Below are 12,883 nucleotides of genomic sequence, written 5' to 3'. Positions count from 1 at the left end.
CACAATAGGTAATTAATTTTGTCTGACGTTTACAATATTGGTACAAATAAATATTTAATTGCGATAGTGTATTTGTATGTTTGTTTTTATTTCACGTGAAAAAGGTTGAACCGATTCGGATCAAATTTGGTGAAGTGGTAGACCATATTCTGGGCAACCAATGGTTTGCGAAAGATACTGCGGGTATGAGCTGGTTGAATATAGTTTTGAAAATTTTTTTTGTAAAACTGTCGTTATGAATTCCAGGGCTTTAAAACCGGAGTATAAAACTATCATTATCTATAGGCGTTTACCTTATTTGTTTTAGTTTGTTTGCTCTACTCAAACCCATAATTTTCCTTTATCTTACCGTAGTCCGTACAAAATGCCGGTTAACGTCTGTTGGTTACCGTCATGCCCATAGATAGCAATGGAGAGCTATAGTCAAAATACGATGTTGGAGAAGAGAATGGGGTCAATCGTATCGAGATTTCAATGCATAATAATAATGTCAACACACCGCAGACACTGCTCCTTGCAGTTTCATTTTACATAATATCTTAGAATAGTGTAATTTCAAAGTTACCAACAGTTTTTTAGCGCATTATCGTTTTATTTTAACTGTTGGTTTAGCGCAGTGGTTAAAGTAGTCACCTCGCCGCAATAACCGTAGCGCCGCGTGTGGTGGGTTCAAATCCCACTTGGGATAAATGTTTGTGTGATGAGCACGAGTATTTGTTCGCAGCCTGTTTGTCAATTATCTATTTAAGTATGCGTTTAAAAGTACATAAGTTATCAGTTATTTGGTTACAAAAGCTGCTAGTTCTCAAGCTCTGCTTAGTTTGGAATCAAATGACCGTGTGTGAGTTTAAACAGAAAACACAATTAGATTTAATTTTGCATTTTTGTCACTAGGAAACACTTGCCACTTTTGTGTCTACGAAAATGCGAGAAAAAGTGCAACCAAATCTAGTCTTGGTTAACTTCGAATACCTATAACAACTCTATATTTTGTTTCTTTTACAGAAGTTACGAATGCGTAGTTCCTGTAATTTATATCTGTAACTAATGGCCGACTTACATTGATACCTACAAATAACGTCGTTTGCAATTAGTGATACTACAAAAAATACAACATCATTAGGGCTAAAGGAAACTGTTGGAGGGTTTTTATCATTAAGCTGAGTACTACTCTATAGTCCAACAACTTTGTAAAGTGTCTTGATGGTCGGATCGCTGCTGGCGAACGTATTGATTAATTTAGAACACCAGTATACCACAGTTACTAAATTGAGGATGGCCTGTTTGATAAATAAATAAATCGTGGGTGCCAATACTCTGTGTTAAGTGGTCGGACTATACTGCTACAAAGCAGATGTAATACATTTTGAAGTTTTATTTGGACTATTCTTGTAGATTTTACATATATTTCGGAAATGTTATATTGGTTGTAGGAAATTTTATAGTTTTGTTTTACAATTAAGTCATTTTAAACGCAAAACTTTAGACATCGAATCGTAATTTAACTAACTTTTCTCAATACCTATAATTTTTAAAACTGTATAGGTACAGATGAAAATTGATAATGATGACTGTAACACACATAATGTATTTACATTTTATTTAAATACTATTAACAAGAATTCCGCGTCCATTTTAAACAATAAATACAACCAAATATTTATTTAAAGTAAATAATGAGGAGAACAATTTTACAAATGTATTTTTGCATATTTGTGGTAATAAAATACTGGGTTTTATAAATAAAGAGAATTTACTACGAGTGAAATATTTTAAAATAACCTCAAAAGTGTTTTACGAACGCGGAAGTTAAATGGAAATCGGATGTTAAACATATTTTAATTCTGAATATTATACATTATTGACGAAACGGAAATAATTATATTTGCTTATTACTTTCAGTCTGAAAGTCGTGGCGTCGTTTTCAATGTTTCGATATTGACTTTGAAGCTGAAACACCTTTCTTCACTCCGGGATCCGGGATGTGTATAGTGTGCTGGCAAGAAAAGAAAAACTTCATTAAATGATTAACAGTTTTATTTCACACTAGCTGACACGCGCAACTTCGCTTGCGTTACATAAGCGTTAAAAATTTTCCCCGTTTTTGTAACATTTTTTACTGGTACTCTGCTCCTTTTGATAGTAGCGTGATGATATATAGCCTATAACCTTCCTCGATAAATGGACTATCTAACACTGAAAGAATTTTTCAAATCGGACCCGTAGTTCCGGAGATTAGCGCGTTCAAACAAACAAACAAACAAACAAACAAACAAACAAACAAACAAACAAACAAACAAACAAACAAACAAACAAACAAACTCTTCAGCTTTATAATATTAGTATAGATAAATCAGTCTGCATACTCGAAAATTGATAACCGAGTGGTTTAAGTTGGTACCTCCCACGCAAGTAGTTACAAGTTCGAACCCGAGGCAATAGACCAATGACTTTTCAAAGTTATGAATCAAAATCTTTGCATGCCTGAAAGTTTTCGAAGGTATGCAAAGTCTCCCTCGTTACGGGAGGAGATCCCTGCCCAGCAGAGGGACATGAATGGGTTTTATTTATTACTAGCTGACCCGCGCAACTTCGCTTGCGTCACATAAGAGAGAATGGGTCAAAATTTTCCCCGTTTTTGTAACATTGTTTATTGCTACTCTGCTCCTATTGGTCGTAGCGTAATGATATATAGTCTTTAGCCTTCCGCGATAAATAAACTATCTTTTTTTTTTTTTTTTTTAAATAACCCATATCTGTCCCACTGCAGGGCAAGGGTCTCCTCCCGAACGAGGGGGAGGGGTTAGGCCTTGAGTCCACCACGCTGGCCAAGTGCGGGTTGGGGACTTTGCATGCCCTCAATAAATGTATTAAATAAATTTTAGGCATGCAAGGTTTCCTCACGATGTTTTCCTTCACCGTTAGAGCAAGTGATAATTATTTCTAATACACACATAACTTCGAAAAGTCATTGGTGTGTTGCCTCGGATTCGAACCTGCGACCACTTGCGTGGGAGGTGCCAACTTAAACCACTCGGCTATCACTGCTCAAATAAACTATCTAACATTGAAATAATTTTTCAAATCCGACCAGTAGTTCCTCGGATTAGCGCGTTCAAACAAACAAACAAACAAACTCTTCAGCTTTATTATATTAGTATAGATATATTATATAAGTATAGATAATATTAGTATAGATAACTCGAAAAATAGTTAATTTCTCCCTAAAGGTCATGACAATACTATAACCTAACATTAACTCTGCACTACGGCCTAGCAACACAAGCCCTGAAACTATTCCTACAATCTGTTGTCAACAATTTAGCCTAACAAGCTGAGTGGTTACACAACACACACATACATATAACAGTACAACATGCTATAACATTGTAGTACACAGCCTCCTGCGGTTATAACCTCAATAACGAGACTGTACATAGCCAGGTTTGTCATTCATATAAATACGATGACGCTATAGTAAACGATATGTTTTTAAATTAAATGGTAATAATAATCTATTTTTTATTATCTCGGAATGGTCATGTACCTATTTGTGAATACACCTCAAACAAAAGAATCTTTCTTAAGGCTCTATCCCATTTCGGAGCTAGTGGTAGGTTCAGTAATTGTAACGACTATCATAAGTGTCAATATTTGACCTAAATGAATAAATGATTTGATTTTGACTAATTAATAAAAAAATATTATATTAGTTAAACTGCATAAAAACAACTATTTGTCTTTATTATATTTATATATTTCTATAAATTTCCGTTCATGTAATTGGAAATGTTAGAAAATGTGGAAATGTAATCTTAATAAATCATGCATCCCAAAGTTCACTACTAAGTGGTCGGACTAAAGTAATTTTTCATTACGATTTTTTTACGAATGTAATTTTATCGACAATCGATTAAGCACGTCACTATTTCTCGATATTTGATCAGCCCATCACTAGCAAGTTAATACGTCACAAGTATTTAACAGAAGTCAATTAATCGTGAGCGGCGTTTCTTTGTGACGAAATTTAATTACCGTCTGACGAAAATTGTGAATAAAATGTCTTTTGAAAACACCCTTGTTTGTATATTTTTGATATTAATATAAAATTGGGGCGTTGGTGCTAAAATTAAAACTAATTATTTTAGCCTACCTTCTGGCCTCGGTTTCATCCTAGTGAAAAGGTTTCCCGGGATAAAACCCATCATACATCCAGGTTGTTATCTGGTTTACTAACCGTCTATATGCCTGCAGCTTAGCCTTTATTCCAAACTATGTCGGAGTCGGCTTCCAGCCTCACCGGATGCAGCTGGATACCAGTGTTTTACATGGATCGCCTGCCTATCTGACCTCCACAACCCAATTACCTGGGTTATAACACGATACCCTTCGATAAGACTGGTTGTCAGACTTTCAAGCTTCTGACTACTGTTAACGACTGTCAAAGATCTTCGAAAATTACAGCCGGGACTCACAATTTAACTGCCTTCCAAAACACTCATCCACAGAACACCCTCGGCAAGCGTGGCTTAACCTCAGAGCGATCGATTCGTGCGGCTGTTGTTAACTAAGCCATGAGTTTCTCCTTCTACTAACTATCTATATGCCTGATTTAATCAAATTCCATAAAGGTTTGAAAGACTAACATGGCACGATGTTCCGAGAATAACATCTTACAAACAATTTGTTTATATTTTTAAACAAAGTCTAGCTTTTTCTGACATAACAACGTAAAATCGACCAAGTGCGAGTTGGACTCGCGCACGCGAAAGGTTTTGTACTGTGTTTATACGTTAGTTGTATCGAAACGGAAGCCACGGAGCCAGCCGAAAATAGAATAAAATAAATATTTTAGGATGAGTTTTATTCTATTTTTTTTTTGTTATAGCGGCAACAGAAATCTGTACTAATATTATAAATCTATACTAATATTATAAAGCTGAAGAGTTTGTTTGTTTGTTTGTTTGTTTGAACGCGCTAATCTCAGGAACTACTGGTCCGATTTGAAAAATTATTTCAGTGTTAGATAGCCCATTTATCGAGGAAGGTTATAGGCTACATATCATCACGCTACGACCAATAGGAGTAGAGTACCATTGAAAAATGTTACAAAACGGGTAAAATTCTCTCTTATGTGACGCAAGCGAAGTTGCGCGGGTCAGCTAGTACATCATATGTATGTTAAAATTTGAACTGTCTTACTATTTTACTATTACTACGTTTAGTAAACAAACAGGGAAGTCTCAGAAGTAAGGGTCCCATTTTTACTTTTTAAGTACGGAACCTTAAAAACTATAACGTAATGCGTAAAACGCAAGTTGAAAGTAAAACTGAACAGTAATTGCCAAATCGGGCCACACATTCTTATGGAAATACTTGGAAAGTGTAGTCAAAATGTGTGTTTATTTAACAAAAACTCATGTGTCTGACCCGGCCCGTCACGGTGGATTATATGCCTTATATTTTAAGTAATGAAAAGTAAATATACGTGTATCTGGTCATTTAAACTTAAATAAGTTGATGTAATTTTTTTGAAAGAGTGTCAAGGTGTGTTTTGACATGCTCCTTTAGTGCAGTATTAGTTAGTTTATTGTAAAGATTTTGAAATTCCTTGAGCCTTGAAGGGTCTAGAAAGTGCTAGAATAAGGGATATAGATTAGGATGCAAGTTATTCATAATAAAATAGTTTATCGTTAGTCGTTTATTTCTAGCAAAATTTGAAGTTTTTTAGCAGTATTCCAAAAAAAAAAATATCTGAAATTAAATGCTGAATTAGAAGGTAGATTTTTCTCTGATCCACTCACTATAGTTTCTTATTTTATAAACTTTATAAGAGTTTTCGCATACCTATTTTACCCATACGTAGGTACATTTTTACTTTCTGGTTTTGAATTCACTCGAATATTATTTATATTTATATACATTTGAGGTTACTTTAAAAATACCATTCGAGGTGGTAAATTCTCTTTCACGTGAATAAACCCAGTATTTTATTATTGCAAATATGCAAAAATATTTTCGTAAAATTGTTCATTTCATTATTCATCGAAATATTTCGGTTGTATTTGTTTAAAATGTACTCGGAATTCTGGTTAATAGTGTTTCAATTGTTTTGGAAACATATTATGTGTATCACAATCATCATTATCTTTTCATGTGTTTTTTATCGTTTTTAAAGAACTTAAAATTGTTGGCATTGAGAAAAATAGTTGGCTTTTCCACGAGTTATAGATATTCGGTTTTTCTAATGACTGTTTGACGTCAAACGTTTTGTGTTTGAAAATTTCTGCATGTGTAAAACATTTTACAAATAAATATTCAATTGACTAAAGTCTTTAAATAATGAAGTAAGTATTATAAGTCCGACAAAATATTTGTTTGTTTCGTAAAATAGTTCAATTGTCATGCTCTATTTAGCAGTAAGTTACTAAATATATTTTTACCTGTATTTTAAACTTTATGAAACTTTGTCATGACACATGGTTATGTAAATAGACACTTTACTTCAAAACAAAATTCCCTATCATCGAACGCATCAACTACAACACTCATAAAATAGTCAAAACACATCAAATTATGTAAAACAAAGACATTTATTTACAACGTCCCGAATAAATTACATAAAATATTTATATTGGTAGCCACCAAACTGGATCACATTCAGTCGTTCATTTGGTAAACGATTTTGAACAATAAATTCGTTTGAAAAACGGTATTTTCGTATCGCTGGTATCGGATTTGGTATAATCCTTACAAATCTAAATTGCATCCGTTTGAGAGTAACATCACGGTTTGAAAGGGTTGCGGGAATTAGTATAATTGTACGTAAGCGGCGTTTTGGTACTGAGGAACAGCTGTGTACACGTAGATGGGAGCGCGGTCTTCACTCTTGTATTGAAGACGGGCCGTGTACGCCATGTTCCTGATGTCGTTCTCAGTCTGGAACTGCACTCGTTGAAGCTGAGCACCGGGCAGGAGGACGTAGTAGAAACCTTGGTTGCTCACAACTTCGGTATCTTTCTTGGGTTCCTCTTCCAGGTTTTCCTTCTCTTTTTCTTCGCCTTCAGCTTTCTCCTCCTCCTTGCCGCTTCCCTCTTTTTCTTCAGCCTCACCCTCGTCTTTGCCTTCTTCGTCTTCTTTTTTCTCTTCAGCGCCTTCTTCCTTCTTTTCGGGTACACCGTATTCGGTTTCAGGCACACCGTATAAAACTTGAGGAACTGTGTAAGTGAACACTGGAGCCGCGTAGCTGTCGAGAGGAACACCGTAGGTAGTAGCTGGTGGTGCTACTTCTTGTCTTGAAGGTAGTTCAAATGGTGTGCTCGGTTTATATCCAGCCGCGGGGTAAGGCGCTTCCTCCGCTTTGGAAGCCTCCTCTTTTTCAGGTTCAGCTTCGATTTCTTGTCTGGCGAACCTGTAGAAGCTCCTGTATGATGGAGGCTCGGCTACTGCCACAGCCGCTAGTAGAACCACACAAGCGAATACCTTCATGTTGAACTGATTACTTCGACTGACTGAAGACGAATGATGCTGCGTTGAGACGCCGCGGCGCTTTTATACGTTTCCCATTTTGGAAGTTTCCGCAAACCCCGGATGTGTCATCTCTCCGACGATCGATATTCTGGGCGAGTGGACCGCGACATTGGCCTCCTCAGCGAGGATCATTGGTTGTGTAACGGCGGTCGATTAGGACCTGTCATTGTGCGTACGTGATTTGCGTACTTCGGAGCAGCAGTTTACAGAAAACGTCGTGTTATCAATATTCATGAATGGTAGAGCAAATGCTTTCTTTTGCGTCTGCTAATTGGTGAATTTTAGGTTGATTGTGAGCATAATGAGTCGGCTGGTATAATCACCGCCCTGAAGGACTGTATTGCCAGTTAGGTGACGTAATTAAACCACCGAGGGCAAAATTGTGTAGTGCCTTTATTATGTAAATAGCGATTAGCGGGTGGTTGTACGAAAGTGAAATTGTTTTTGTGTCAAATTGTCTTAACTAATTTGTCTAATTGTTGTTTAATATTGTTTCGAAGACTTACTTACTCCGAATTGATGAATAATATCTTGGTTAATATCTGAACGTTTGTGCTTTAAAACAAGTCAGCTATATAGGTTGATTGCCATAATTTTCAGGCTAAAGGTTATAAGTAAATATCATTATTAAACTTTTCGTGATTAATTTGGGTGCATAACACTAATTTTAAAATGTAATTTGAATTTCGACAGATGTTTCTAAAATTAATGTCAAACTTGCTAATAGTTTTCATAATCATTTACAATTTCAACACGTTTATGTTCTTGATAAATTTACTTTAGCAATAGCAATACTTTTTTTGCCCATTATTGACCCATTGCTGAGCAACGATCTCCGACAGAATAGGGAAAGGGGTTGGGCCTTAAGTCCACCATGACGGCCGAGTGCGGGTTGGGGACTTTGCATAGCATAAGAAAGTGCGTTAAAGAACTTGCTATGTATTTAAATTCTGCCAAATCACGTAAAAAAAATTCGTAAATAATATTTAAAAATTTCATGAAGTTATTAAAGTTTGGTCTTTTTCTACCCCTAAGGCGCGTTTTTATTTGTATATCATACAGTTATGTATAACTCATTTATCAGTAAACTATTATAGAATAGTGCGTTAATAGTTAAACAATGGTTAACGTCATGTCAATATCATGCATAATGCATGACCGTCATGTCGGTCACTCGTGGCGTCAGCTGGCTAACTGGTGCCAATGTTACTGCATGTGACCGAATTTCAACGTCGTGAATCATGCATTGTTGTTATATGGTAATTGATAATGATTGTCTTAGAGGATTCCATGTGCAGGTGCCATGATGCCCTTTAATCAATATAATTTTCTAATAAGCATTTTTATTGGCAACGAGTTATATTGGTACCTTCCATGCGGTTCGGATACAAGGCAATACCCCAATCTCTTTTCACATCTTGACACTGTACAAAGTATTATGTAACCTTTGTAACACATGAGAGCAATAAAGAATTTGAATTTGAAGATACTATAAGATACTATATAATAATATTATTATGTTTCTATTAGAAACAATTATCACTTGTTTCAACTGTGAAGGAAAACATGGTGATGTAACCTCGCATGCCTAATAGTTAGGATAGTACTTAAAGGTATGCAAAGTCCGCATAATGCACTTGGCTCACGTGGTTAAAGGCCTAACTCCAAATTACGGGAGGAGACCGTTTCTGTTAGCATAGAAATCTTTTATTATTATTTCAGTTTTACTCATAATTATTCAAAGCGTGTCCATAAATATAAAAATATTTTGTATTTATCTACTCCAGGTATAAAATCATACATTGCTGAAAGATTTTCATCATGAAATACGATCTCATATCATCGGTACAGCATTACCCTCTTACAATATTGATATGGTACAATGTTTATGTTCGTAATAAAACGTTACGGTACGAGTATTGGATCTAGTAATGGTAATCAGTATCATATCAGTACTTTTGTGGACTCGTAAAGGGAGAAGTGAAGAGTTATTAGGGAGATATGATTTAATCAGTTGAGTGATTGAACTTTAGAGGTGTAATAGTGAATTGTAATGATGTTGGTAACAGGTACTACAGTCTCTCTTCTCTTATCGTATGGTTAGTGGTCAACCTAGTGTCAAAGTTGTTCAAGCCGCCCGAAGGCCTTTGACGTGGCTTCACGACTGTTATCTTAATTGACATCAACCGATACTGACTTTTAACGTGCCCTCCGAAGCACGGAGACGCCCTGTTCAAATACCACTATGCGGGCACCCATCTATGGTATGACCGCGCCAAGGTTTGCTTAACCCACAGATCGTTGTCCGGCCGGTCAGCGCAACTGGCTACGGGCGCCTCACTATAGTAATACAGTTCAAAATGTATTATCTCTTACAGCGTAGGTGACATAATGATATACTAATACTCTTGGAATTGAGCTTTGTATCTTTTACTAGCTGACCCGCGCAACTTCGCTTGCGTCACATAAGTTTTTTACTGGTACTCTGCTCCTATTGGTAGCGTGATGATATATAATCTATAGCCTTCCTCGATAAATGGGCTATCTAACACTGAAAGAATTTTTCAAATCGGACCAGTAGTTCCTGAGATTAGCGCGTTCAAACAAACAAACAATCAAACAAACAAACTTTTCAGCTTTATAATATTAGTATAGATAGTGAATTGACTAGTATCTAGTGCTAACAGGTACCTCTTATCTGTACTACTAGCGTAGTTCGTGTAATACCGTACTAGTATTATTGAGTAAGCAATTTAATAGGCATTTTATTTTGGTGATTAACATTTAATTAAAAAAGACTTGGTTCTGGATATACGTAAGTAGAATAGTGTTTATAATTGAAGATTTTTTTTAAAAACTGCTCTTACGACTGGAAGTTTGATACACTTCTTAAAATACGTTTGGTAAAAGGCTTCTTGAAATAGACTTTTCGTAGTAAGCTTGTTATCCATATTAACGTTAAAAGGCTCCTAGAATTAAGGAATACCATGAGGCAATCAGATTACTCTTGTATCTCATATTTCCCTTTTTAAAATAAGCTAACATCTCTCATTCCATCAACATACGATACGATAAACCTCATTGCAATGCAGACAGAAATCCCGAATTAATATTCGATTCGCATTCGTCATGTGAATAAAAATAAAAGCGTTAAAGCATATTTGGAGGCGCGTCGAGACCGATTCCCTCATGCATGTTTATACAAAATGGCTGCTTGACGTTTAATTACGCGGGCAAATGGCGTGTGGCGGGAAAAAGTCTGGCGCGGAATTGTTATTTCTTTTTTTAAGAAATATTTTACTGTAAATATTGTTTAGAGTTCAGAGTAATAATTTTATTCGAATAGAAATATTATTTTGTCTTTTTGTTTATCCTGATTGAAACTTTTTTTCAAAAAAGTCGTCTAGTAATTAAAAATTGTGAAAATGTTGTTTCGTACCGCAAGGTTTAATACACATGTCATGTTTTTTTCAAATATATAATTCTGATAGAGCTCTGACATAATATAGCTCTGATAGAGCATGACAAACAGATTCGTACACAGAAGTTCGGTATACCCACTTAGGGCATTAAGTGCTTTAGAGCAGTAATACAATGCAATCTTAGACTTCAGACAGACATCGTGGTATTAGTTGGTCAAGACGGACAGAGCAGATTAAACTAGCTCTGCACTAAGAAGCCTGAATCAAATGAGGTCTTTGCCCGACATTGTTATGTCGTCAACATACCAGTCATATTAATTCAAAACACAAATAAAAATGGAAGCATACAAAAGCCAACTCAATCCTCCATGAAATATGATTCTATGTAAAAATACATCGTATGTTTCTATTGTATTATGAAAACGTATTAGCAAAGTGTGTAGGTAGCGACAAAATGGCGGACTGACGTTTAATTACGCGGGAAAATGCTTCGCGTCACACATGTCGACGAGAAATCTGATCGAATTATTATTGATATTTTTCGTGTTAGGTAAATGGTTTGGATGTTTTTAGATGTTATTTTGTTTTTCGTCTTTTTTCGGAATCATGTGAGTTTTTAAGACACTCAACGACTTTTCGGCTTAGAATTGGTGGCTCCATTGTCAACTTGAGAATAATTATTGTTTTTGATAGATTCCGTTGATTTATGAATATTATTTTTAATAATGTCATGTTATTAATCAGATTAAGTTAAGAGACAAAAGAAAAATATTTATTATTTTCAAAGACTTTCTTGCTATGAGAATTAAAGAAGCAAACATGCAATTAAAATTAGAGTAAATGAATATTCAATAATAGAATCTCATAATATTCAGTCAAATTAATATAAAAATGGAGCCCACAATACGACAAGAGACATACCAAAAGTAGGAATATTCATTCGCACGGGAGGTAATACATTAATGAGTGAAGGCCGAATGCGATCAAATTATACGAATACGGCTTTAACTTCGCACAATTTTTTGCTACAAAATTGGAAAACTCTAGACTCAATTGTGTGTTTTTCCTCTAATTTTTTGATGAATCCATTTGGGTCTAATAAATCCGGTTTGTTGTGTATTTGATGGAAACTTTTAATCGTATTTTTTATGTTAATAAAAGGGATTTTGGTGAGCCATTAAATCAGTTGGAACCCTGATTGGAAGCTCTTTATATTTCGGATATTTGAATTGGTTTTGTTGAAGGTTAATTGATGGGTCGGTAAAGTCGTTAATAACGTAAATTGAAAAATTCTACGCGGCTTTGAGCTGACCCCTCGAATGTGGCATGCTTGGCTGACTTTAGTATTTTTATTTGTTTTTTATTCAACATAGAATTTACGTAATAAGAATGATAGATTTGCAACCAGTATCTGACGGGAAAACAACTGTAATACGCGGTATGCAACGCAATCGAAACCTCTGATTTCACGATTACTCATTCCATACACAACTAAAGCAATCGAGACTTTATTTTTTTTTCAAAATGGCAAGCATTCACCTCACGAACAAAATACCTAGGTAGTAGTAGGTAGGTGTATGTACAATATTAATGAAAAAACTAAATCTAACTTCAATTGAAAAATAAATAGAATGCTATAAAATGGGGACCGGAGGCGTCAGCGTTAAATTGCATGTGATTGTACAGTCGTAGCCAACAATTTGCATCTATTTGAAACGATTTATTGCAATTTTGCACGTTTTTCAACAACCGGGCTGGTATTAGAGGTTGTCGTTCTTTCAAGAATTTTCGTAGAAATTGTGTGTTAGAAATGCTTCTTTGAAATTTATTTTCATCCGTGACATTGATTGTTTAAAAGTTTGAATTTTTACTTATTACTATTCTAAGTTAGACTGCAATTTAACTAAATTATGATTTTTTTAAATGCCTAG

The 12,883-nt window shown here is 35.2% G+C and overlaps 2 protein-coding genes across 2 annotated transcripts in view; one reads left to right on the top strand and one right to left on the bottom strand.

Annotated features, from left to right (window-relative positions):
* Window positions 1–12,883, top strand: part of gogo (thrombospondin-1 like protein golden goal) — a 293,513-nt gene that overhangs the window by 157,870 nt on the left and 122,760 nt on the right. The window lies entirely within an intron of this gene.
* LOC142975958 (uncharacterized) lies at window positions 6,575–7,531 on the bottom strand. Its single transcript, XM_076119120.1, has one exon. The coding sequence runs from the start codon at window positions 7,486–7,488 to the stop codon at window positions 6,811–6,813; it is 678 nt and encodes a 225-aa protein (XP_075975235.1). The 5' UTR covers window positions 7,489–7,531; the 3' UTR covers window positions 6,575–6,810.

The sequence above is a fragment of the Anticarsia gemmatalis genome, chromosome 10 (genome assembly GCF_050436995.1).
Source record: "Anticarsia gemmatalis isolate Benzon Research Colony breed Stoneville strain chromosome 10, ilAntGemm2 primary, whole genome shotgun sequence".
Lineage (NCBI taxonomy): Eukaryota > Metazoa > Arthropoda > Insecta > Lepidoptera > Erebidae > Anticarsia > Anticarsia gemmatalis.
Note: the sequence above shows the minus strand (reverse complement) of the source record. Positions and strands in the feature narration are given on the sequence as shown.

What these genes read in the sequence shown, in the direction of transcription:
- LOC142975958 (XM_076119120.1), bottom strand. Translation starts at nt 7,488, where the DNA reads ATGAAGGTATTCGCTTGTGTGGTTCTACTAGCGGCTGTGGCAGTAGCC.